Source organism: Cheilinus undulatus, linkage group 11, assembly GCF_018320785.1.
Source record: "Cheilinus undulatus linkage group 11, ASM1832078v1, whole genome shotgun sequence".
Lineage (NCBI taxonomy): Eukaryota > Metazoa > Chordata > Actinopteri > Labriformes > Labridae > Cheilinus > Cheilinus undulatus.
The window spans coordinates 38,304,908-38,332,635 of record NC_054875.1 but is presented as its reverse complement, the minus strand read 5'-3'; the positions used below and the strand labels follow the sequence as shown (position 1 = coordinate 38,332,635).

The 27,728-nt window shown below is 39.8% G+C and overlaps 1 protein-coding gene across 4 annotated transcripts; it reads left to right on the top strand.

Annotated features, from left to right (window-relative positions):
* Window positions 1–373: 373 nt before the first annotated feature.
* On the top strand, window positions 374–27,728 carry kdm5c (lysine (K)-specific demethylase 5C). Of its 4 annotated transcripts, none has more exons than XM_041798759.1 (29): window positions 374–723; window positions 2,807–2,954; window positions 4,457–4,534; window positions 4,639–4,761; window positions 4,869–5,039; window positions 5,188–5,322; window positions 8,996–9,052; window positions 11,435–11,558; window positions 13,300–13,577; window positions 13,776–13,934; window positions 16,036–16,155; window positions 16,276–16,434; window positions 17,492–17,673; window positions 17,812–17,974; window positions 18,062–18,181; window positions 18,270–18,464; window positions 18,602–18,783; window positions 20,876–21,000; window positions 21,086–21,233; window positions 21,308–21,398; window positions 21,525–21,907; window positions 22,031–22,169; window positions 22,751–22,930; window positions 23,822–23,950; window positions 24,059–24,814; window positions 24,919–24,961; window positions 25,065–25,264; window positions 26,117–26,305; window positions 26,668–27,728. In XM_041798759.1, the coding sequence occupies exons 2-29, from the start codon at window positions 2,811–2,813 to the stop codon at window positions 26,674–26,676; spliced, it is 4,782 nt and encodes a 1,593-aa protein (XP_041654693.1). In that variant the 5' UTR covers window positions 374–723; window positions 2,807–2,810; the 3' UTR covers window positions 26,677–27,728. The 4 variants fall into 4 exon arrangements, with proteins under 4 accessions (XP_041654693.1, XP_041654691.1, XP_041654694.1 ...); XM_041798757.1 differs by having other exon boundaries at window positions 26,664–27,728; XM_041798758.1 differs by lacking the exon at window positions 374–723 and adding an exon at window positions 740–1,180 and having other exon boundaries at window positions 26,664–27,728.

Genomic DNA, 27,728 nt, shown 5'->3' with positions numbered 1-27,728 from the left:
GTACAAAAGTTATGTACCACTGTTTCTGACTCTGGAAGATTGAATTTATCAACCTTCATGCTATGTAGTCTATAAAGGGGGTTAATTTTACTCCTAATCAAACAGCTTACTATGTAAGACTAGAATAAGGTGAAACAATGATATTAAAATAGTTCGTGTTCAGGTGAGTACTTTTATCACTATGATGTTCTTTCAAAACGACATTAAAAGCTCTTTCAGTTAATAGTCAATATATCATGATTTAATTGAGGCAGGAAATACCGTACTTTCCCCCAAACTGCTCCACTGTAATTAGCATTTGCGTACGTGGGTACTATTTTCAGGGAGTAAACGTGAGGTACGTGGTGTGAAGATTTGAGGTGGTGCTTCGGTCGTCAGAAAAAAAAACTAAGATGGCGTCTCGTCAAGAAAGATAGGATGGCCTGAAGAGAGTGATGATGTTGGTCGGAAAATGATTGATAACGACATAATTGTTAAAGTTTGAGACTCTCGTTTACTGTAAAACGAACGTCTACCATCCATGTTTCGAGCCTATGTTTTTGACACAGCGGAGTGTATGGAGACCTGAGCCTGAAAAATCGGGTCAACTTTGCTAGCAACGGTAGCTAGCCAACTGGACCGAACACAACTGGCCACCGTTAGCTAACCACCAGTCATCACAACAACAGAGGAAGGAGAGCGGCCACTAGCCCAATCATAGCCCGGGACATCGAGGTGTCTTTGGTCAGTCATTGGAATTAAACGAGACATTATAGTATAATTTATAAACAAATAACTGCATGTGGCATTTCTTTTTGCTTATAGCTACATGTAGGATTATGCGATAAACGTCTGCTAGCTTGTTGCTAGCGTCTATATGAACACGCTACGTGGGTTAGCTTCTCTGTGGTGTAAAGGCTGACTTATTCCGTGACACCCAGTTAACGTTAGCTCACTGATGCTAGTTACCTGAAACCGTGGAAAGCGATTGGTTTGGGCCAGGGAAGAGTGAAGGCCTTATTGCTAACGTTAGCTGTGAGCTGCGTTATCGCTTCTCATAGTTGAACAATGGATACAAATGGGACTACATGAATGCCCGAAGAAGAGAAATGAATGACACTAAGCTAACCAAACCACCATAAATAATTCAGTTGGACATATATTAATTTCTTAAATCAAGTGGTTTGAGGTTCGCTGGAAGGTAAGGTTATTTTTAACACCAGTTCTCATGAGTTAAGTCGCAAGTAGCTAATAGTCACAGCTAACATTTGTGTATATAATTGAGTGATATTTTGAAAATATGAGGCACCATCGATGTCCATGCTTGAATTTTTAATTTATACAAGTTAGTCAATGTATATTTGCTGTAACTTGTGTTGTAAAAGAGTATTGATTAATGGAGCCAAGCCCACTTGTGAGTAGTGATGCCTTCATGGCCTTCTATACCTCAGGGTTCATGGCCTCCACGCCAGTCTTTGTCTCAAGGCCCATGAGGAGTCACATAAATAGGATAGATGACACTGATGTCCCAGCATCATGTCTAGTTTAATACATTTTTATAGAGAAATATTCTTGATAAATATTGAAACCTCTTCTTTGAAAGCTCTTGGAAACATACCCTACATGCTCTACCTTACCTAAGCAGAGCACATTGCTCAAGTGCTTACAAAATGTTGCAATCATTTCTATGATACAATATTGTGTTTGCTGCTCTGCACTACGACTGATGAAGTGTGACTTAAAACTTTTGCCCCCTTTGCCTTGTTGATTCACTAGGACATGGCATTTGTTTTGTTGTGTCAGTTGATGGGGGAGGGGTTTTAAAGGAGGACCACTCTGAGTGGAAAAATCCCTCATCCTGTGAATCCCCAAGCCTCTTTATTGACATATATGAAAACTATGTTGCTGACCTATAAACAGTCAAACTTAAAGAGGAACTAATATTGTTAAAATGCTGTGCTACAATAATAAGTTTTTAATTTGCAAGTGTAAACACGCGCAGTGTCACATAATTGTCACTATTTGATATGCAGCACTTTTATTCATTGGCCCATGCACAGATGTACTATTAAAAAGTACTGGTTGATGTAGTGTAAATTATTTTTTAAGGATAGATGTCCTACAGTAAACAAACTTAAGAAATCATTTTTTTTTTCCTAAACCTTGTTGAATTACACCCTTTTAACTGACCAGGAATAGCCTTAGGCAATTAATCCAAATTTAAACTACAATTTGGACTGCTGCAATTTTCAAATCGCAGCAGGTGCAGTATTTCTTTAATCTAAAATGTGGGTCAAAAGGCCAGTGAAAAATGTTTTGCAGCAGCAGCAGAGATGTTATGCTTTTGCACACCACTTGAAGAATAGTTTGCAAACGATCCTGCTATCCTTATTTTTGTATAAGAATGACATAAAATGACCATCCCCTTTGATACAGCAAGTCATATCGATTTTGCAATTTGAATCAAAATAATAGCAATTAGATATTTCTCCAAATTTTTAAGCCCTTGTTAAATGTATCTAATAATGTGTTGGTTAGAATGTTGAATATATATTTAATGCTTGTGTTTACAAATGCATAGGATAAGGAACTTATAATTTCATATTAAATCGCTTTAGTTCATAAAACATTAAGAAAATTTAGATTGATTAAAACAATACTGAGGCTCTTAACTGAATAGTATACAGGTCTTAAGAGATTAACTTGGCTCTGAAGGAATAAAAATAAGAGTTAGATTGTCTGGGAAGCTTAATTGATACTGCCATTTCCTATGGTTAGTCTGCTACCTTGAAATAACTTGTTTTACCTTGTTTATCCCATTTCTTAGGGCAATGGAAGTGGAAGAGTTTGTACCTCCTCCGGAGTGTCCAGTATTTGAGCCGACATGGGAGGAGTTTCTGGATCCTCTAGGCTACATCGCCAAGATACGTCCAATTGCAGAGAAGTCTGGAATCTGCAAAATTCGACCTCCACAAGTAAATAGTTGCCTCTGGTTGAATTGTGATGAAGAAATACTATGTTTGCTGCTTTCTGGGAGTAATATGTTAAGCGTACACACAGAATTTGAAGTACTTAACTCACTAATATAGAAAAGTACAAATATAGGCTAGATAAATATGAAGTCAAAAGAACAAGGTCTCTTTGTTAAATTGTGAAACATTTGCTCAATAGGCGGAAAGGCTTTTTTGATCCTATAACATGAGAAACATGGACCATTACTTAACCTAATTTGCTTTTTAAAGTCATTTTGGTGGGAAGAACAAACCCTGTTTATCTAGTAAAACCAGTCCACCAGAGAATATTTTTTACTCTTTTAACTGTGGTTAACCCTGGTGTGCTTTGAACTGTGATGTTTAATTTTTTAAAATAATTTGGGTATGTGCATAAATGACAAGACAAAAACCAGCATGGTAGTTTTAAGTGACTGATTCCCATCTGTGTGTGTTGAGGCAAATGTAAACTAATAACGATCTAGTAAGGAGAAATATGTAGGAAGTTCAAATGAGCCAAATAAGTAATTAAAAGATTTAACAGATCAAAAAAAGCTTATTAGCAGAATATAATGAGGCTTTCCTCTTATCCATGGCATTAAGTGCAAACTTGTACAGATTGCTAGTCACATTATTGACTTTTCCAACCTCTATCTATATCAGTTTAATGAAAAAAATCATTTCTGCAGCAGTAATAGATGAGGAAGGATAATTGTTTAATGGTTGATTGTGTGAACTTTCTGCTCTTGCGTTTGTGACCTTGGATATCTTTCTTGATTATAGCTGAGTCAGGTTCTTCTGCCTAAAAATCAGTTATCCAGTGTTAAGCCCAAGCTAGAGCTGGGCGATATGGCCTAAAATTGATATCTTGATATATTTTTGCTATATCCCGATCAACGATATATATCGCAATATTTTGAAATGTCCTCTCAGCGGCTGAATAATGTTAATTTCAACCCTAAATGACACTAGTTTGGTGATTAAAATAGACTGTTCTGTTGGATTTTTAATAAAATTGTATGCAGAAAGGGTAAAAATCAATAGAAAGTCAAATTTAGTAATTTTATTTTGAAAAGGACTTCATTCAGTCTTTTACTGATAAATCAAAAATACATAATTCATGAAATACTTGGTATTTTATAGTGTATGGAAAGTCCTGAAATGTTTTCTGTGTTATGTTTACTATTGGTGATTATATATATATATAGATACATTCAGGGACAATGGGAGAAGCAAAACTCCAGCAAGAAATGCACGCTGACGGCTCAAAACTTCCACATAATTTGTACTCGATATTCGCGATAAAGTCATTTTATACATCGTGCATGACAAAAGCCACGATACATCAAGTATACTCGATAATCACCCAGCCCTAGCCCAAACCATCTTATTCATTTCCTGTAAGCATATTAACTTATAGTTTTCATTAATAACAGTAGTTTAAGCCTGAAGACATATTAGATTAATAACATGTTTTTGCTCTCAAGGACTGGCAACCCCCATTTTCAGTGGAGCTGGATACTTTCCGCTTCACACCTCGTATCCAGAGGCTCAATGAGTTGGAGGTACGTTGTTTTATCTGTAAAACTGAACAGTGTTAGAGAAAACTGATGTGGGTTGATGAAATCTGCTGTAGTATTCATGATGGTCCTTTGTGCATTTATTTCAGGCTGAGACCAGGGTGAAGCTGAATTATTTGGACCGCATTGCCAGGTTTTGGGAGATCCAGTCTTCTTCCTTGAAAATTCCTCATATTGAACGACGCATCCTTGATCTTTTCAGCCTGTCTAAGGTAGATATTAATATTTCATACATGGAAAACAGATTCTTTAAAAACTGTAGGGTTTCATACCTCATCTATGATGTGATGATTTCCCCTTTGATGTTTCCCTGTTTTAGATTGTGACAGATGAAGGAGGTTTTGAGATGGTTTGTAAGGAACGGCGCTGGGCTCGTGTGGCCCAGAGGCTGGGCTACCCTCCAGGCAAGAACATTGGCTCTCTGCTGCGCTCGCACTACGAGAGGATCGTCTACCCCTTTGAAATGTTCCAGTCTGGTGCCAGCATGCCGGTATTTTTTTACACATTCTTGTTTCTCCTTTCAGTGTTACCTGGGGTGATGAGTAAATAGTGAGCATTCAAATGATTCAATTTATTCTGGAGCTCAGCTAGTGTTTGAACATGTTTTTATGTAACTTCTCTTTTTATGTCATTTCTAGCCATGCAAGCCAAAGCACTATGACGGCGAGGATGTGGATAAAGAGTACAAGCCACACTCCATCCCTCTGCGACAGTCTGTGCAGCCTTCAAAAATGAGCAGTTACGGACGCAGAGCGAACCGCTGCCAGCCTGATGTGAGTGACATGCCATACATTTGCATAACTCTGTGACCAGTAACCTTATACTGAATACACTTGGTCACTGGATTGTAATTTCCTGGATCACATTCCTCTCTTTGCCTCAGTGCTTCAAAATCTAGCTGAGGAAATGAATAATCAGAGAAAAATAACATTTTTGTTTCCATGGTTACTTTGAAATGCCAAAAAAATAACTGTGTGGGTTTGTTGGAGTTAATCCGTCAAAGAGGAATTTGATGCAGCAGTGGTGCTGTGTTAAGGCTGAAAATGATCCTACAAATGAATAAACCAACCTGCTACAGATCAGCTGTTTTCACTGGTACTTTCTCAAGATAATTCTCAATTTTCTTAAATTTTGCACAGTTTCCACTAAATTATGTGCAAACAACTGCATTTTTAAATCTTAAACTAGAGAAGTGCAGGGGTTTTTCCATCAAACATCAATGCACATTAGAATTTTTCTGTTTATTTGCTTCAGGGATTGAATAGCAAACATATAACATTAACAGTGCCTTGAAACTTTATAAACATGGCTTTGTTTAGATATCATTAAATAGTCTACTATCTAGTACTTGTTGTTACAAATAAATAACATTGCTTCCATTATTGCAGGTTAACAAAAAGTTTTTGTTGAATGCAGTCTTGTAGTGTGAATCATGCTGTCTTTTTATCCTTGCTTTTTTATGTGCCCTAGAACTTTGGTCCCACTGTAGTATCTGAAAGATGTAGCATTGCACTCAGGGCGCATCCCAGCTTGCTAACCCTCCATCCTGCCATGCTGCTGTGCTTCCCTGCTTTTACTGCTTCCTGCTTCAAAGCTTTTTTTTGTTCTGTGCTTTGTGTTTTTCCCCATTTCCTCCCATCTTGCAGGTAGACACACAGATGTGTGTTTCACAGGCCTCATATTATCACACCTTTGTTTTTGTTACATTAGCAACTAACATGCCGTACAAGTTCTGGGCCAACCTGAATTCTGTTGTGCTTGTTACATGCAAGCTATGGATGCTTAGATTGCAGCATATGTTATTCTTCTTTATGTACTTGATGCACAGCAGTTGATTTTAGTTATTTCTGTATTGCTAGAGTACAATTTTTTGCACATGCATTGATTTGCTGACTTAGGGTTAAATTTTAGGCAGGGTCAGGGGAAATCATAAAATGATCAATTTAGTTGGCAAATAATCTCTCAGAATCATTAGTTTTATTCATTTATTTGTTTTTTCATAAAAACCAAGAAAGTGTGTTTAATTTTAATAGTTCTCATATAATTTATTACATTTTATAAAAAATAAAATTACCAGTGTGTAAATTCAAAAGTTTTCAACCAGAACTTTTTGTTCAAATTTAGCATAATTTAAGAAATGTAAAGGATGTCCCAAACTCAAATCATGAACTTATACAGGTGCATCTCAATATATCAGAATATCTTGATTTTTTTTTTTTTTTTAATTTACTCCAAAAAGTTTAACTTCCATGTATCCTCAATTCATCCCATACAAAGTGAAATATTTCAAAACCTTTTTTGTTTCAGTCTTGATGATCACGGCTTACACCTCACAAATATCCACTTTCTCAAAATTGAATATTGTGGAAAAGTCCAACTTCTGGACAGTTATTCCTCTCACTCTGGTTCAGTACATCGAACCACAATCAGGGTTAAGACTGCTGACTTGACTATGGTCCAGAAGACAGTCATTAACATCCTCTAAAAAGAGGGTAAGCCACAGAGGGTCGTTGTTGAAACAGCAGGCTGTTCTCAGAGGTTGTATCAAAGCATATTTCTGGAAGGTTTACTGGAAAGGAAAGGTGTTGTAAGGAAAGGTGCACAAGCAACAGGGATTAGCTCAACCTTTAGAGGATTAGCAAAGAAAGCAGATTCAGGAACTTGGGGGAGCTTCACAAGGAGTGGACTGAGGCTGGAGTCGGTGTGTCAAGAGCCACTGCGCACAGACGGGTCCAGGAAATGGGCTTCAAGGGTTGTGTTCCAGTGTCCAGCCACTCCTGAACCATGGATGTCAGAAACTTCTCACCTGGACTGAGGAGAAAAAGAACTTAACCGTTGGTCAGTCATCCAAAGTCCTGTTTTCTGATGAAGGTAACTTTAGCCTTTCATTTGAAAATCAAGGTCCCAGAATCTGGAGGAAGATCTAAGAGGAACAGAATCCAAGGAGCTTGAAGTCCATTGTTTTCAGTTTTCAGTGTTGGGCCACTCTGCTTTATCAAGCCTAGAGTCAACGCTGTCAGCCGTCTACTAGGAGATTTTAGAGCACTTCATGCTTCCATCTGCTGAGAAGCTTTATGGAGATTCTGATTTCCTTTTCCAGCAGGACTTGGCACCTGCTCACAGTGAAGCCAAAACTACCAGAAACTGGTTTGCTGACCATGGTATTAGTATGCTTGATAGTGACTTAGACCCCATGGAAAATCTTTGGAGTAGTGTCAAGAGGAAGATGTGAGACGCCAGACTCAACAACACAGATGGGCTGAAGGCTGCTATCAGAGCAACCTGAGCTACATAACACCCCAGCAGTGCCACAGACTGATTGGCTCCATGACACACTCCATTGGTGCAGTAATTGTGCAAAAGGAGCTCCACCCAATTACTGATTGCATAACTTTCCCAGATGTTAAACATTTTTTATCATAAATCCTTTTTGATAGGTGTTTTGTGAACATTTTGAAATGGTAGATTTTGGATTTGTTTCTAAGCTTTTAGCCATGATCAGTCTTCAAGTATATCACTTTATATGAGATGAACCCAGAATATATGGAAGTTTAAGTTTTTGAATTAAATCACAGAAAAAATGAACTTTTTCATGATATTCTAATTTTTGAGATGCAAATGTATATGGACCTTCAATTATTTTGTGTCATGCACACTAAGAACTTTATCACCAAGCAGTTGTTACTGTATCTTTAGAGGTCATAGCAGAGATTAAAGAAATACGGTTGTTTCAAACACATTGAAAAGTATTTTCAAAGCTCAGCTGGGTTTACAAACAGAAATTCATTGACAAGGGTATGGCAACATGTGGGACTTTTATTCTGCGGTTCAAGGCAGATGCAGATATACCAATCATGCAAAGCTAAACTCGCACTGGCAACTGTAGACTATTTTCAAATCTGAAACTATTTAAAAATATCAAAGACCCCAGACAAAAGGACACTTTCAAACTATTTTTGATCTCATAATCCTCTGAATGCACACACTTGAAGACTCAGCCAGGCCATGAGACCACACGGCTACTATCTATAGTAACAATCTCACAGTGAAGATTCCCCACAAACGAGATCGCACTGAAACAAACACGGAGGATGATCAAAATCCTCAGCTGGCTGTCCCAGAGTGATTACAGTTGGGTACATAATTGTTCTGATGAGCCTTAACTTGGTACATGCCGCCCAGATCATCAGGGTCACGAAACTGGCCAAAAATCCGGCTTACAATTGTGTATTGTGTGGCCAATTTCAGAGAACATAAAGGATCTTAATCCATAGTTGCCTTTTGGACTGTTACAGGTCCCTTATCAATTGTGACCTTTGTTTCATGATGTGATATTTTCTCCTACAGCTGCTGGCTCTGTTTCACTCCGGGTCTCTCTCCCTTCCTCTCATCTCCTTGTTTCCTCTTGTCTTAGTTTATTGTTGCTGTTATTGTCTCCCCTTGCAGGGTCCAGAGGATCTGGCCCCCCATCCTCTCACCACTGGCTCTCAACCCATCTCTGCGGTACTGCCTCGTGAGCACATAAGCTCACTTTCTGCCCTCCCATGCTCTTTTCCCTCCGCCTCCTTTTAGACTACCTCACCCCTGCTGAATTTGTCTAGATGTTTTCCTTTAATTCTAACTAACCACTGAAACATTTTCATAATCATGCATTCATATGCCTTAAATTTAACAGTGTATGGGTGGAAATAATCTCCTGACTGTTAAAACAAGATGCTCATCTTCAGATTGTAGGTCAGAAAATGTACACAGTGTACACACCATAGCTTGTTTCCTCTGTTGTCATTAGTCCGTTTGTTCTTCATGACCATGGAGTGCTGTTTAAACAAAACTGTGCAGGTTTATGTTTGAAAAAGGTTTTCAGACCTCTGCCTGCTTTAAGGAGGTCCTACATGGCACAGTTTCCTGATGTTTCTCATAGAAACTTTCTATCCCAAATACCAAACACACCTTGAGCCAGATTCTCTGACTTTGTCCCTTTCACCCATGCTCTCTGCCTCTGGTTGTACTTGGCCTGAAATGCTTTGTTGCTTGGCTGTCTGTGTGCTTATGCACTTTTGCTGGCTTGCCTTGCTGTCTGCTCAATTTAGCAGCTCACAGTGTGGCTGCATGAGTTTTCTTTTGAGTGCACTCACATAGAAGAACTTAGTACTCTTAATTTAATTAGTTTTTAGTTGTAGAGCACTCCTCAGATGATGGACAGGGCCTTATTTGAGTCTTGGGAAGTAATTCTACTTCGACTGTCAGTTTCTAGGTTAACTATTTGAGCCCAAAAAACAAAGTTTGACTGCCTTCACTTCATAATCGAATCCTTTTGATTTATTTTGTCACTTTCTGTTTCTAGTCTTCATCCCTCTTGCCTAGCCTACTGGTTGGCACAGTAATTTTACAACAGGTTTTTTGTTCTCCAGTTGAAACTCTTGACTTCATTGTGTTTTTTTTCTGAGGTTTGTTTTGGGGTTTTCCCTCTTTCTTTCTTTCTTCAGATAGGAAAGTGGGTAGAGTAAGAAACTGGGTGAGAGAGTGAGGAATTATTTGACAAGGTCTACGTGCTACAAGAACAGAAATGTCTGTACATGTGTCATGCAGATATTACGGTCAATCCACACCTTGGATTCCTGCTGTTTAGATACAGAATGTGCTCAGAAGGCACACTGACTGTCAGTTTCTTTAACACCAGAGTAGAGAAGTGCCTATACTGGCAGTTCACCAAGGCTCTTTCCGATTAGGACCAAACTGGGAGCCTGAAAGCACTTAAGATAGAGGTTTAAAACTTACAGAGTTAGAGCCTGACATGGGAAACGAGTAAAGCCAGCTCTTTGGCACTTTATAGATGTACTGACTGATAACTGAAAGTGACATTAAGGCCTTCTGTGTTTCCACCTACAGTTGATGACAGATAACTCATATATACTGTGTGGGATCAGATGGCAGACTAGAGATAGTGTAGCCAAACAGGGAACTATAAAACGGATTCAGTGACTATTAATCAGAGAAAAAGAAACAGGAATTGATAGATAAGAACAATGTAAGGTAGGAAGTCAGGGTGGTCAAGCATAGACAGATGTCTAAAACATTAAGATGCTTCTCACTGCAAGAAAAGTTTCACTGTTATCTGTTGGAAGTGTACTCTTCTGGGACATGAACAGCTCAGAATATACCTTCATTAAAAGGAGAATTTTGTCTTTGTGGTGTCAGCTGAAGGGGAATGGAAGTCAGGGACATAGAAAGTGATGAGAAGCCATGGATACTGGGCTTTAAAGGGCATAAAAATAAGGGTGTTGGACATGACAATGGCATATACAGTAATAATGGTAAAATGTCAATACTAAAGCCTTTCTTAACCATCTCTTGAAGCTCATAGCTCTCCAAAATAAGGTAACACATCTAAGACATGGTATCGTGTAAATTAAACTGTGGATTTTTATGCTTCTGCACTGCAGAATATGTATATCTTTCTTTATTTAACACCCTTACTAAACAGAGTTTAAAATAACCTCTTGAGGTACAACATGTAACATTTCTTAATGCCTTTGATTCCTTGTCTTTTCCTTTCAAAATAATTTGCCAAGTACATCAGCCAAAGAACATTGAAAACCAGATTAACCATTGACAAATCTTGGTGGTTCCCTGTCCTAACTGTGTGGTAGCAGATGCTAGTGACTGTGTGCTTTCTGGTGGTGGGTCTCAACCTTCAAGCTTTCACTTTTAGTCTAACTTTCCTTACTTTCCAACTGAATCCTTTTTGTGATGCACTGCTATGCTCACATTTTTTCAACTGTTTGTTCTGCATTTGGCTGACAGTCTTGCTTTGATCTGTGTGCTTAGGAAAGTAGCTGTTGACTGTCTGTGTCTTTGTGACTAAAAAAATACTTTTATCCACAGCCTGAGCCCACTGAGGAAGACATAGAGAAAAACCCAGAACTGAAGAAGCTGCAGATCTATGGTGCAGGGCCGAAGATGATGGGGCTAGGACTGGTGGCCAGGGACAAAGGCCTCAGGAAGAAAGGTAAGTGCTTTGAATACAGTCTGTGAAGTCAAGAAACTTCAAGCTTCAAGTTAGGACTTTCTAACGTAAGCCTGGTTTAGTATGTCTTTGACGCAGCTCTCCTTATGTGTACAGAATTTTCTTATTCTGAATATCTCTAGGTACGCTTGCACAAAAAATCATGGCACTTGTAGGAAAAGCCGTGATTGTGCAAGCTGAAGCAGACGTGCACTGCAGCTGAACAGCAACAGCAAAAACAACCCAGTATGAAATTGGCACTTAAAAAAACAAAGAGTTTGTGCTGCAATTTATACATTTTTATTTTGATAAGAGGAACATTTTTGTTTGACTTTACATGACATTTTTACAAATTCTAAAAAAAACATAAGCATTTGGATTAGGGCTGAAACAGTTCCTCAGATTATTCAAGTGGTTCGATTAAAAAAATTCCTCGAGGCAAATTATCTGCCTCGAGGCTTTGCTTAAATCAGTCATGTATCCATATACACCCATGCTGTAGCCTGGACATCGTACCATGTGTTGCACGGCGAGCTGTGTTTCACACAGACAGCTATTTATGTGGCACAATGCGCTTGTTTTCGCAGTAGCTATAATGTAACATGCACCATTCGAGGCGTGAAAATGACAAGTTGATGCAGTGATGTTTACAGGCACTCGTCCTGCGTTTTTACGCATCTACTGCCCGTTGCTCCGTGGCAAATATGGCACTATGCCTACACCAGTGAACCTACGCAGATGTCCGAGTTTACGTGCTGCATGCATGAGTCGCTGGTGTGAGACAGCGCTCAGTTTGAGTCTGCAGACTTCAAGGAATTTCATAAACTGCTCTGATTGACCCGTCAGTTTCACAGAACACGGGCAGGCTTCCCAATTCAAGTCCTGTTTTGGTGCTTTCCCTCTTTCTCTCTCTCTCTCTCTCTTTCTTTCACGTGCGCACGCTATAAATTTAATATAAATTATTTAATTCAGCACACTGATGTCTTGATTGCAGCGTATTTTTCAAAAAGTTTCAGCATCCCAAATAATTTGATAAGACTTATATTGATAATAAATTTAGACCAATTAAATAGAAACACTCTTGCCACAGACAGTGACTGAGACAGGGACTAAATAGGTTAAAGTTCATCATCATACAGCCAAGATTCAACTGTTCACAGAAGCAGCTTTATCCCTAAAAATGTCAGTGGATGGGCTGAAAAGGTCATACTTGTATTTTATGGTGGATGAACTCACAAACAAAAATGTGCAAAAATTAAAAGTTAACACCTTTTGAAAAATAGACCATATTCCTGTAATTGAAAGGTTCAGCGTTCAGACATCATCTGACCACTTTGTGAATAATGGTGTTTTATTCTTTCTAGAATGTGAAATATTACATTCATGCATACAGTAGAGAATGTTAAATGATTAAGTGTCCCTTTACTTTAATGACAAACTGGAAAATAAAAATAAATTACAATACAAGAAATAAAGTGTCAGCACCCAAAATTACTACTTCTCTTGAAAAAAGCAAAAGTGACTGATTACAAAAATGCAGTATTTCTCACTAGAGTACTCGATTAATTGTTGGAAGAATCTACAGAGTACTCGATTACAAAAGAATCTATTGCTGCAGCCCTAATTTGGGTGCTTTATTTGTAGGAAATGGCCACTGGTTCAGATCACAGGAAGATGCAGGGATTTTGAGACAGCAAAAAATGCTAACAGATCTGTTGTGAACACTCCCCTCTCCTCTTTTTAGATGAGCTTCCTCAAACAGTTACAGTCAAAGAGACCGCATCTCCTGCTCCTGCTGAAACCACTGTCAAAGCAGAGCCGGTGGACACCTCAGAAAAGAAGAGTGATGGAAGCACATCTAATCCTGAGTCGCCTCCTCCGAGCCTGGTTGTCAAGACAGAGGTGAAGAAGGAAGAGCCCGAGGAAGAGAATGGGAAAGAGAAGTATGAGGAGGATGAAAAGGAAGGACCTTTTACCAAAATGACCATGAGGCTCAGACGCAACATCAACAACCCTCAGTGTGTAGGTTGACCCACATAGCAAAACTGAAACTACCAGGAATAATCATATGATTCCTGACGAAAGTTAGTTCTCTTGCTTTTTCTCAGTTAGGGTTTTTTGTAGAGTTATACACTTCAAAAGCTTCAGAGGGTGCTTTTTAGTTAAATGTAACCACACTTCAGTCTGGAGGACTAAAGCTTTCATTTCTTTTCTTCAAAGGTGGATTCTTTTGTGTGTCGGATGTGCGGCCGGGGAGATGATGATGAGAAACTCTTGCTATGTGATGGCTGTGATGATAACTACCACTCCTACTGTCTGCTCCCACCACTCACTGATACTCCCAAAGGCAACTGGCGATGTCCGAAGTGTGTGGCAGAGGTCAGTTCAACCATTTAGACCTTTTGTAACCAGAAGTCCTGCAGGCAGTCATTCAGATCTGTGTTTCTCTTCTTGTAGAATTAATAATATCTCAAAGGTTTAAAAATGTACAAAGGTCAAAAGGCTCATCAAGAGCTGCTGAATAAGTTTTTACTTCTAAATTGTGTTGGACTTTTGCATATTATGTGCTTGGAGAAAACTTGGATATAAAAGCATATCCAATTTTGAATTTCCATTTTAATGAATGACACCAAATGCTTCTAAATTCATATTTCTACTATTCTAAGTCCTAATAAGATAAGATTTTCTTACTGTAAATCTGGAATCTTAAGCCATAGTGGTATATGAGAAGCAGTCTGTTGTGGAGGTCTCTGAGAAGGACGCGCAAAGCAAGAAGGCAGCTGCAGTTTACTAACAGCTATGTAGCTTTTATTGTATCATCTGTTTTCCACATATGAACCTTTGTTATCCTGCTAGCCACTAGTACAGTAGTTGAGCTCCCCGCCTCCTGTGATAGTTATTAAGTATTAAGGGTGGGCGGTAAACTGGTATTAATACCTTCACCGGTAAAATTTCTGCCACAGAATGGATTTCTGCAACACTGCCATCACCGGTTTAAATGCCTGTGTTGTGCTGTGATGCATGTGCGAGTCATATCCACTCCACAGCTGCCGGAGCAAGTGATTTCAGACAGACAGCTCAGGCTGATTCCAGTCATTAGCATGTTTAGCTCTAGTATTACTTGCAGCCGGGTAACTAACCACCAAGGACTCTTGCCGCTGTAACTAAGCACGGCTGACAAGCAAATCATGTCAGTGTCCCGTTTCTGTCAGTCTGCCTGGGGCTTTAACACAGGTTGCATGCTGCTTTGGCTGGTCTTGGTTTGCGTTGAGCCCAGCGCTGCAGCTATTCATCTTACAATGGCTAAAATAACCATTTAAAGGTGTGTTTTTATGTCCTTATGACTTCCTTTATAAGTCCACGGTGAGTCAAATATCCTGGCTGTGATGTTAAATGAGGTCAGAAAAGCAGCTGTAAACTAGCTGCAAAAACTCGCCGGTACAGCAGCCAAAGCTAAGCTAAAACAATGCTAAACACACTACTTCCATCAAGCTCTTCATAATAAAAGTGTTATTTTTCTGAAATACTTTTATTGTGAACGCCTTAACCGGGAAACGTGCTGAAGTCATTAGCAGCTTATACACATCAGCAAGATGAAGATAAAATGTGAAACTTGGAGTGCAGTTTGACAGAAAAAGTTTTTTCTGCGCTTCTATGCTTACACATAAATGGGGTATGCCATCAAAAGATTGTTTTAAGGGGAGAAGGGGGTTTATAACACTTGAATTTGGATTGAAAAGCATTATCTCTTTTTAATTGTGTAATACTGCGATATAATACCGGTACCGTCAAAGGCAAGAAAAATACTGTGATATGATTTTTAGGCCATATTGCCCAGGCCTATGAAGTATGGGTCCACAGTCCATGAGTCAAGCTGCTAACCTCCACTGGTCACTTTTCTTTCATGGAGTAGCCTTTCCAATCAAACCTTCACTCCATAAGGTTCATTTACTTAACGGTACATTTCTTAAAAATTCTTATTATGGCCTAATGAGGGAGAAAAGTGGTTGAAAAGTGAGGCTACCAGTCTTGTTGGTATCGTCATCTTGGCACACTTGGAGCAGTGAAATGGTTGCTAGAAAAACACAGTGAGTGAATTTTCATCACTCCAGGTCATGTGTATGGTGGATGATGGTAGCAACTAAACAGCTAGTGTCTCAGTATTTGATACTAGTGTATTTGTTTCTTTTATGTTAAAGACTCAGACAAATTTCCGATGGAGACAATATTTTACATTTTGTCTTACACACTGCATTTCAATCTATATAACCTTAAAGCTTAGTGAAAAAATTCAGGGACATTAAACATCTGAGTATGAAAAACTGTATCACAATGAAAATATAAATGTATGCTTTAGCAAACTCTGTTCAGTTGTAGAGGTAGGAACATTAAAGCACTCTGTAAATTACTTTTGCATTACTTTTTGTTACATTTCTCACAAGACTATTGTGTTGCCATTTTTCTTACAATTCATTTTTAGGAGTGCAAGAAGCCCTCTGAAGCCTTTGGTTTTGAGCAGGCCACACGAGAGTACACCCTGCAGAGTTTTGGGGAAATGGCGGACGCCTTCAAAGCAGATTACTTCAACATGCCTGTTCATGTAAGTGCACACACAAACAGCAGGACGTCACCTATTCATTATGAGGCATGACTCTGCTGTGACCAGTGACAATGTGAGAGACTAATCCTGGACTAAGCTTGCATGTTGTCGTCGCTGCAGATGGTTCCCACTGAGCTCGTGGAGAGAGAGTTCTGGAGGCTAGTGAGTAGTATCGAGGAAGACGTGACCGTCGAGTACGGAGCCGACATACACTCCAAAGAGTTTGGCAGTGGCTTCCCCATGAACAATGGCAAGAGGAAGCTTACAAAGGAAGAGGAGGTACGTGCATTGTTGTCTGTACTGTAACCTTTTGCCACTGATCTCTGCCTCAACAGTCTTCATGTTTAGAGTACACAGCATACTGCTTTAGATCACATGTTTAAAACACTGAAAACTGCCCAAGTAAGAATTTTAACATTGAACATTAAATGAATTTCCAAGACTGCTCAAGGGCAATTTATTTAGATTTTCAAATTGGACAAACAGAAGTTTAAACAGTTGTTTTACACATTGAAAAACATTGTGTTGTATAAACTGTATTATGAACGGGCATTATGTAATAATTAATCAACACCCAATGATGTTTAAAAACAATAGTTCAGTTATTATGTTATTACAACTCTAAACATTATTATCCATAGGAAATGACATTCTGGTTGTTTTTGGCATTAGTTTGGGATTCACTGTAGGTTAGAAAACTAACAACACATTAGTTATTTAATTTATCGGAAAATAATCACATCGCATTACCGCATTTTATGATATTATAATTGCATTAAACTGACAAATCTGAAGCCAAGTAAACACATTTACTCAATTTGGAAACCAACTTCACAACGCAACAGTCCACAGTTGGTTTACAGAAGGTGGCTAACGTTAGCTGTGCTAGCAGCACTGGCCTTCAATTCTTTTAGCAGGTTAACGTCCACATTTCTGTTCTGAATAATCTCCGTTGAGATGCTATCTGAGCTGAGTGGGCGTCAAAGCTTTGCACCTTTGTATGGAGAAACACCTCTTTAAGTCCAATCTTTACAAGTTTCTCTGTTTGTAAGTGCCCTCAGGATAACTTGACTCATTAAACAGAGTTGCTGACATTTGTGTTAAAGAGGCTAATTCCATTTTGTTACTTTTAGTTTTGTTGCCCTCAAATAAATCTACATTGTAATTATTTACTAAAATGCACAGTAGCCTATCGTCAACACTGGCACTTCTGCTATCCATGGCACCATAGTAGTCTCCCATCTGCAAAAGGTCTAAATGGTTCTTGAGATCAGTTATAAAACAAGCATTTTCAAAGCTTGGGTCCAGTTCCTTATATGTCTTCTGTGTTGGACAGGAATACGCTCGCAGTGGCTGGAACTTGAACGTGATGCCCGTGTTGGAGCAGTCCCTGCTGTGCCACATTAATGGAGACATTTCTGGGATGAAGGTGCCATGGCTGTATGTAGGCATGGTGTTCTCAGCTTTCTGCTGGCACATTGAGGATCACTGGAGCTATTCCATCAACTACCTCCACTGGTACAGAATGGTGTTTCTGTTTTGGTGTGGGCTTGGTGTTTTTGTGTGTGTGTGGTCGTAGGCTTGAACAATAGCTGCTAGATAATTTGATTATGTCGTGAATGTTTAAAACTTCCCTCTGTTTTTCTTCATTTACAGGGGAGAACCGAAGACTTGGTATGGAGTTCCCTCTGTGGCAGCCGAGCGTCTTGAGGAGGTGATGAAGAAACTGACACCGGAGCTGTTTGAGTGTCAACCTGACCTGCTGCACCAGCTGGTCACCATCATGAATCCAAATATCCTCATGGCTCATGGTGTACCGGTCAGTCTCTCAAAAACACACAAACACCATGAATATGGTTTTGTTGGAAAGTTTGCTGTGATTAACCTCTCTGTTTCTTTTTTGCAGGTTGTACGAACCAACCAGTGTGCTGGTGAGTTCGTCATCACCTTCCCCAGAGCTTACCACAGTGGTTTCAATCAGGGATATAACTTTGCCGAAGCTGTTAACTTCTGCACTGCAGATTGGGTACGTCTCTTTGAACTGTCAGTCATCACTTTAGATCATTCACAGTTCTGCATTATCATCATCCATCTTCTTTTCTTATCCCTCTCAGCTTCCTGCCGGGCGTTCCTGCATTGAACACTACCGACGTCTAAGGAGGTATTGTGTCTTCTCCCATGAGGAACTCACATGTAAAATGGCCGCCAGCCCAGAGAAACTGGACCTCAACTTGGCGGCAGCTACACACCGGGAAATGTTCAGCATCGTTCAGGAGGAGAGGAAGCTGCGGAAGAGTCTGATGGAGAGGGTGAGTTAAAAGTTTTTTGTTGTTGTTGTTATTTATCCATTTATTTCATTTATAAATGCACAAAACTAATAGTTGGATTCAAACACTGTGCTTGTTTGGTGAAATTGTAAAGTTCCTGTTTTTTTGTTTTTCTGTAGGGCATTACTGAAGCAGAGCGTGAGGCCTTTGAGCTGCTGCCTGATGATGAGAGACAGTGTGACAAATGTAAGACGACATGCTTCCTCTCTGCTCTGGCGTGCTTAAACTGTCCCGAGCGACTTGTGTGTCTCTATCACACTCAGGATCTGTGCAACTGCCCCACTGAAAAACTCTACCTCAGGTATTTATCCCAGTGTTACTGTGAGTAAATGCCTTTGCTTCACAGTGAGTCTTTAAAAACAGCGTTAAGCCGAGGTCAGACTACATGGTGTCAGTACGATAATTGCCTGATCTCATAGTCGACAGGTTTCAGGACCTGTCGGCCCCAGAATATGTTGTTGCAATGTGTGGTAAGTCATAGTGAACAGCAATCAAGAACACTCCTGAGATACCTCCCGATCTTCTGACAGAAAGTCTATCATATTGAATTTTTTTCTGTCTTCTACAATTTCTGTCAACGCCTGTGGTTTTGACCAAAATGAAAATAGAGGGCTCTAGCAGCCAAAAACTGTTCAAGCAATGAAGTTGTTGAAATGGAAATATTAGTAGAAATCTTAGTATCTATGGATACTGAGACTCAATTTTAAAGCTGATATCTGCTGGCGCCGATAGCATGCCGATAATATCATGCATCCCTAAGCAAGGTGTATGTAGGGTAGGGCCGAATTATTTGAGAAAATAATCTGGTTGTAAATTTTTCCCCCAAATATTATGATTGCAATTTGATATGTGATTATTTTTAGGTTCCTCATCTTATTTCTTGTTCAGAAAATTAAAGCCATAAATCATTCTGTATTATAACCAGCAACAAAAATAAATGAATTAAATTAGGGATGAAAGACTTAAAAGAAATATATAATTGCGATTTTGGCTCATAAAGCAAATTTGATATTAAATGATATACTGAAGGGAATGATAATTTCTTATGTTGTTCTTGTTTTGATTAAGAAAATCATATACATGAATAGGGAAAGTAGGATTTTTTTAAGCTGTTAGAAAAAGATCCTTTAATGTATGCATAATATATGGAGCATGCATTCTCTGCTGCAAAAAAATGTATCAAACTGATATTTTGACACATTTATGGTTAAGGAAATATTGAGATTTAATGTAATTTGCAATTAATTGCCCAGCCCTAATGTAGGGTCTAGAGCAATTTAGAAAAAAATAAGGCTTTTGAAAAGTATAAAGTCTTAATGCAAGACCACAAGATCTTCAATTTTGTGTCTGTTTTCAATCTTTCTACCTGTCAAAAGCGGTGGTGACCTAGTTCTTCTACTTTCGTTTTGACTTTTAGTTTTGTACAACTTGGAGTCTATTTAATTAAGTGACGTGTGCATGTGAATGATGGGCAGATGTAAGTTTTTTTTTTTTTTTTTTTTTTTTTTTTTAAAGAAGGTTTCAGGGAGAAGGTATTGGAGGTAAGGCTGTGGCCGATTCTAGTTGACATTTTACAGGGTTTTGCAAATTAAAGAAGCTATTTCCTATTGTAATATTACAGCAGAGTCTTAATGTTAATGTTTGCACCACTAGCATCTCAAAAAAAGTTATATTAGCATCCTACGATAACGAATACTATCAGCATTTTCTTGACTGTTAAGTCACTTTTTTTAGAATCTGCTCAACTCGTAAGATATTTTCTGCATATACCCTGGTAGAGAAACGTTGGTGTGAAATATCAGATCAGAAACCTGGTTAGCAACTGCCAACGGCATCAAGCTAGCGTTATCATTCATTGTAATGTCTAGATAGACAAAAACATCCAGTATAGCACAGTAAATACCAGGGTTGTAACTATTCACAAAGGTCACAGTTTGTTCCATACCTTAGTTTTGGGGTCACGGTTCAGTACTGTTTTGGTTCATTGGTTAAAAAAAGGAAAGTCCTAAATTTATAATTCTAGGTTTCAGTTTTTTTCAACTCAGACCATAGACTGGCAAGAATTCAGACGTAGTTGTCTTGTGACTATGTGTGCCAACGAAAACAATAGTGTTACTCCCCCAATAAATACAGTTTATTTGTAAAAGTCTTGTGTCATATAACCCTGCCTTTCTTCTTTCTACCGTCATTACATCTGTTGCAATAATTGATCATGTACCTCTTGTTTGTTTGTGAAGTCACGGCATGCATTTATTACTCTGTGATCACCTAATCTGACAGCTGACCATTGTAACAGACAAAAGTATTGTGTAGTCTGACTTCGGCTTTAGCTTCTCTTGAGTTTGATCCCCGTTGTTTATGTTAATCTTTTGTCTCATCCTTATTCTCTGCAGGTATAGATATACCCTGGACGAGTTGTTAGCCATGTTACACCGACTGAAGGTTCGGTCTGAGTCCTTTGACTCCTGGGCTAACAGAGTTAAAGAGGCCCTTGAGCAGGAAGAAGGAAACAAAATTGGTAAGAAAACTACTTACATTAACTTTAAAAAACCAGCAAATCCTGATCATTAAACTTAAAAGACAACTTGGTTGTTAAATTGCAGGAATTGATGACTTGGAGATGCTGAAGAAGGAAGCAGCAGAGAAGAAGTTTCCTGATAATGAGCTCCTGCGAAAACTCAACACTGTTCTTAAAGACATAGAGCGATGTCAGCAGACAAGTTCTGAACTCCTCAGTAATTCAAAGACCAGGTACAGTGGAACACTAACATTGTTTGTTACAGTTTGTGTTCAGGTATGTGGACTAACACGTTAACCTTTTATAGTGAAAATAAGATGACACTGGCAGAGCTGAAATCGTTGGTGGAGACGATGCAGAACCTGCCCTGTGTGGTTGACCAACTGGATGGAGTGCAGGTGAGAAGCTGTGGCACACAGAGCATATTTCTTTGTATTTTTCTTTGACTTTGTTGCTCTAAGTTTGATTAAGTGTTCACTATCAAAGTGCATTTACTTCAGCTGTGTACTTTTTGATCTTTGAAGGCCGTTCTGCAAACTGTGGAGGAATTCCAAAGTCGAGCTCAAGCACTGGTCAGTGACAGGGACTGGAGGAGGGAGTCTCCACCTCCTGAGCAGCTGCAGACTTTATTGGAACAGGGGGCCAAGCTGCCTGTCCTGGTGCCAGAGTGCAATTTACTCCAAGGCCTGAAGGAGCAGGGCCGTTGGCTGGAGGAGGTGAGGCGAACCCTGGGTACCGTAGGAGGGGAGAGGCAGGAGGTGACACTGGAGGTGCTGAGGAACCTGATGGAAGCAGGCTGCAACGTACCCCAGAGTGTTTCCGTGGAGACGGCCATGGCAGAGCTGCAGGAGCTGCTCACGATCGCAGAACGATGGGAGGAGAAAGCACAGATCTGCCTGGAACAAAGGTAAGACAAACAAACCATAGTTTCTATTGTCTACACTCCATGTGTTGCAGGGGGTGTTCTCATTTCACTGGCAGCTTATCGTGTTTCACAGAACATTTCATTCTCATGGTTTCATTCTTGTAGGCAAAAGCATCCTCTCTCAACGCTGGAGGCGATAGTAAATGAGGCCCAGCTGATTCCAGTCAAGCTGCCCAACATTCTGGCTCTGCAGGGCTGTCTGACTCGAGCACGGGCATGGGTAACCGACCTAGAGGAAATTCAGGTAACAAAAAAGGAAATGATTTAATTTAGACTAAAATAACTGGTGCGCAAAAACAAATGTTATTTTGTTCTCATTATTAGAGATGCATGGATAATGAAAATTATAGCTAATGCCTATGCTTGGAATAATAATTTTCTGATGGCAAACACTGATGCCAGTGTTCTTTTTAACGACTTATTTTTGTAATTGCAACACTCCTTCTCTGCCATAATTTTCTCTCAAGTATGACCACGAAAACAGATCAGTTTGTCCAACAGTTCACATCTTCTGTCCAATAATAAATCTCTTATCTAAATATGTTGTCAGGTGTGGTAATTGCCAGCCTTAAATTGATAAACCACAACAGAAAAAAACAATCCTATTGACATTCATTCATGACCACAGTATTTGCCAATGTGATGAACTCTGTCTCAAGGGACCGATTCTAATGTTCTGTTCACCTTATGTTATTTCCAGCTTAGCACCTGCCCACTTTAATTTGGATGTACGTGTTAAGACTTTTCTGCAAACTGATTCTAATATTACACAGATGGATGTATGTATCCCCTATGATTCTGATTTACTCCCTTATTTCTTTGTAGAACGGGGAGCATTACCCATGTCTGGATGACCTCGAGGGCCTGGTGGCTATTGGACGAGACTTACCCGTCTTCATGCAAGAGCTCAGACAGCTGGAGCTGCAGGTAGCCAGCGCTCACTCCTGGAGAGAAAAGGCCACCAAGACTTTTCTGAAGAAGAGCAGTCCACACAGTCTGCTCGAGGTGAGCTCCTTTCCTCTTGTTTGTTTTTCTGCTTTTATTGTTTCTGATCATTTTGAATCTCTTACTTTTTTCCAGCTTTTCATCCACTTGTACCTGTATCACATTTTTTTAAGTATAGTGAAAGAGTAGGCAACTCAGAGTAGATCAGAAGTTAATGAAAATGTTTATTGTATTTAAATTTATTTAACCAGGAAAGCCTCACTTGGATCAAGAATCTCATTTATAAGAGTGTCCTGAAAAGACGGGCAGCTGCACAATTAACGGCCTTACAGACATGACACATGAAGCATAGCAGTTAAAACACAGATCAACAATCACCAAGCACAAAGTCATCATTCAAAATCTTCTACAACCTGATACATCTTCCTCCAACACCTTCAATCTGCTTTAGAAAAGATTGAATGAGACCGGCTGCCCAAGACACAAAGTCTCCTGCAGCTTTCCTGAAACTTTTTAACCCATTTCAACACAGACTATGGGAATAAACAGCAAAAGTAAATCTTGTGACTGGATCACAGAGCAAAGACTACAGCTTCCAGCACTTTTCATCTAAATGAAATTACACAAGTATGATGGAAGCAGATTAAGTATAGCTTTATCAGTAGTGATATGCCAATGATTTGGCCTCCGTTTACTGTATACAGCTGCCCCATGTATAGAGTTTCCAAAGATAAAAGGCATCGGGAAGATGCATATAGAAAACATCACCACAACTAATCAGAGGCGTTAAAGTGGTAGAAACAATTCTTTTCTTAGCAGTAAACAAAAAAAACCCAACACTGATAGTTTGAAATAATGGCAACTCTTAACATCCAAGTATGCTATTAGGATTCGTACCAGCTCTCTGAAAGCCAGCTCTCATAAGCATTAAACTTCTGTATTGCCCTGCAGGTATTATGTCCATGTGCAAAAAGGAGAGGGAGGCGGGATGAGACACAGCAGTTGGACGATCCTTCAGATGATTCCGATACCAACACTTTGGGCCTCTCTGCTCAGGACCTGAGAGACCCTGCAGCTATTGTGAGCACATCTCTAATCTGTCAGATTCTTTTCTCATTTTCTGCGAGTTTTTTCATGCATTGATGCTCGCTCTTAAACAAAGCTGATTTTTGTCCACCTTGTCTCCAGGTGATGGCGTTCAAAGAAGGAGAGCACCAGGAGAAAGAGGCACTACTGAGGTTACAGAAATCCAACATGTGTAAATCTGGACTAAAAACTTCAATGTACAACGAGGACAAGGAGAACGGGAGGTGGGACGACACCATGGAAACAGACTCATCCAGCCGCTCAGAGAACTCTGTAAAAGAGAACGGCAGCAGTAACCACAGCTGCTCCACCCCTCCTCAGTCAGTGTGTGTTTGTGGAGGTCAGCCTCGTGCTCCTCAGCTGCGCTGCCATCTGTGTAAGGACTGGTTCCATGGCGGCTGCGTTCCTTTCCCCTCCCTGCTCCCCTCATCTGGACCACCAGTAAACAACCTCTGCTGGTGGGACTGGGACACGCGTTTCTTATGTCCACAATGCCAGCGGTCACGACGTCCACGCCTGGAGACCATCCTGGCGTTACTGGTGGCTCTGCAGAGGCTGCCAGTGCGACTGCCTGAAGGAGAAGCGCTGCAGTGTCTCACAGAGAGAGCCATCAACTGGCAGGGCCGAGCCAAGGAGGCTCTGGAGACACCAGAGCTGCAGCAGGCACTCGAGAGGCTGCAAGAACTCAAGGAAACTCTCCGCTGTGACACGGAGAAAGAGGAAGAATCGGAACAGGGGACAGAAGGGAGCTCAGTGATTGTTTTATCAGATTCTGATGGCGCAGAAGGAGAGGAAGGAGTCATTGATCTGACAGAGGACTCGCCTAAAAAGAAGACCAAGGAAACTAACGGCACTCAGGTGAGCACCTCTGTAGTTTGTCTGCATAATTAATTCCTGCAGCAGGTCCGAATGCTTTCAATCCGTTTTATTGACTCTATTTATACAACTCCTTTTACCCACAGGCTGGGTGTAAAAATGGCCACAGCAAGAAGTCAAATGTTACAGGTAAGTATGTATGATGATTTCAAAACAAGCAGCAGAAAGGCAATCAGTGCAAAGTTGATGAGCTTTGAGCTCTTACCACGGTTTCTTTTTGTGCTCTCTTAAGGTGTGGGGTCTCTGCTGCCTCTGCTGCCACAGCTGAAAGGCCAGGTCGTGGAACTTTCAGCAGCGACCAGGGTCAAACTGGAGGAGCTACAGCTAGAAGGAGACCTACTGGAGGTGTCCCTGGACCAGACACTCCTCATCCACAGAGTCCTTCAGGCTGCTACTGTTCCCCCCAGAGAAACTTTGCACACACTCATTCAGGTCAGGAAAAACAACTCTGACTAAACATTTAACAAAACAAATTTAACAAAGTGAAACCATGTTTGTTTCTATATAGAGAAGTGCCTCTTTTTCAAAGAAGTTCACGGAGTCAAAGGTTCCCTGTTGAGTTTTCTTGAGAGCTTCACATGGAGCTGCATCGTTTGTCCACACTGCATCCATTAAAAATTTATTTTCTTGCCCTGTAAATATCAGTTTTCCCTTAAACAGTATGACATCAAGCACTTTAATTTTGTAGCAGAGAATCACAGCGTGGTGCTTTTTCTTTGACTAGTCTTAGACGGCAGTGAGCCAAATAGTTTTTCCACTGCATTAGCACAGATGTGATCCACTCTTTCCACTGTGTCAAACAAGCTAACAAGCTCTGCTGAGCGAGAAAGGTGAAATATAATCAAGAAATATTTTTTGAGGACACTCTGAGTGCTTTGTCAGTAACTTTGTTCAGCTTTCCTTGTCCCCTAATGGGGTGACTACTGCAATGCTTGCAGGCTGTTGGGACACCTCCATAGGAAAATTACATTAAGCGGAGTTTGTTGCTGACGCTCACTCACATCTCATGCTGTAATGACATGGTGTCAGACAAAATTAATGTTAGAAATGCAGAAACTTTGTCATTTGCAGCAACTGCAACCCTAATTAGTTTCTCAAAAGTTTGATATCTGCCCAGATTTTGCCTCCAACTGTAGACTATTGAAATAGTTTGACTACCTGTCAGTCCTCAGTAAGTTCAATGGAGATTGTTATCAAATTGTAAAATTTAGTAAAATCTCTAAATTGTTGAGGAGATTTAGTTCTATTTTTAGTGATTCCTCTCATATTTCTCTCCTTATTCAGATTGAGCTCGAGGAGCAGAGGCGAACCGGCCGAGGACGACCCAAGGACTCCAAAAGGAAGCGAAAGGGCCACAGGAGTGGCAATGGGGAAGGGTCAGAAGGAAGGTCACTGGATGCTTCTGAGTCAAAGAAAACCTGTCCACTCAGCCGCGGCCCCTACCCTCACCTACCTGTCCAGACCCATCCAGAGGTATATACCTTGTTTATTCTGCTTTGTCGTTAGCATTCAGCAGAATTCTTTATGAAGTTTTTATGAGTTACCAGATTTTCAAACTTTAATCATACTAGTAAATTTTAATAGAAACAGTACATGTTACGATATCATGGCAGCTAATATCTGCAACTTTGTTTTTGTTTTGGTCTTCACATGCATTTTTTTAAATCATGAAATAGATTGATAGTATGGAGTGCTAAAGGTTAAATACAAGCATTAATTTAGATAACACAAAAAGTTTTGTTTATTCAAGCTCTTTCAAAAAAAATCAAAGAATAGAAAATATTGCCATCTTTATTAAACCTGTTTGACACATACCTTTGTTTTTCTTCAGACAGATTTTGTGATGTAGTTGACGCTGGAGCGCTGTTCAAACAGATCCGTCTGAGGACTTGAAGGGACAGATCGCTCCGTGCCAGAAAACAGTGTCAAGTCATAGAACGATGCAGGACATCCCCCACCCTGAACCTGCCCCCCCTTCCTCATTCCTCATTTACACAGACACTAACAGAGCGATGACTCTTCTTCTACACTCCACTGTCTCACCCCAAACTCAGCCATATCTCACCCCTCCTCAGTTATTTTTTTCGTCTTACCTAAACTTTACTCTCCACCTTCCCTGGATCATTTTCCCCCTGTGAACATGTAAAGACTGTGTTGGACCGCCGTGGGACTAACCGCAGTAGGAGTGTCTTTGGTCTAGAGTCGTCTCTGAGGTCAGTCAGTATGCTAATCTTATCCCACCTGTATTAAATGCTAGTTCAGCTGAGGCCTGTCAGAGCACAGGCTGTTGCAGTTTGAGTTCCCGTCTTTAAAATTGGATAAGCTATGGTTTCGTTGTGTTTGGGAATGAACCCTGAAGCTGAGGTACAGCAGAAGGTTTTTGACCGCCGATCTTAGACAACAGCACCGTTGTTACACTTGTATTTTTTTATTCGTATTTTTTAGTTGTACTGAATCTTGTGTTTGATGCTGTTTTGAGGGGACATGCATTTTGAATAAACTAAGACATTTTTGGGAAGTGTTAAAAACAGGCATTCATGTTTTTGGTGCTACTTTCCCAAAATGGAGAACTGTACCTCTTAGCTTTGTCTTTCCCCTCTCCTCCCTCTCCTCAACGCCTTTTTCTTTTTTAAAGAAATTTTATTCCTTTCCATCTGACCTCTTTTCCCTCCCTCCCTCATTATCTCTTGTTAAAAATCAAGGTAACTTCACTGTAACTCACTTTGTCACAGTTTATTATGTTTCCTGGGTTCAAATTATATTATTATTATTATTATTATTATTATTGATATTGCAGACACACAGTTGTCGTGAGTTTGTGTAAAAAAGAAACTTTCTTTTTAATGTTGCCTTTGTTTCTTTTCACTCTTGTTAGAAAATAAAGGTTTAGAATTGT

What these genes read in the sequence shown, in the direction of transcription:
- kdm5c (XM_041798757.1), top strand. Translation starts at nt 2,811, where the DNA reads ATGGAAGTGGAAGAGTTTGTACCTCCTCCGGAGTGTCCAGTATTTGAG. An exon ending in TCCATCAACTACCTCCACTG is followed by an intron (nt 17,674 to 17,811) that starts GTACAGAATGGT and finishes CTTCATTTACAG; the next exon opens with GGGAGAACCGAAGACTTGGT. An exon ending in GGAAGAGTCTGATGGAGAGG is followed by an intron (nt 18,465 to 18,601) that starts GTGAGTTAAAAG and finishes GTTTTTCTGTAG; the next exon opens with GGCATTACTGAAGCAGAGCG.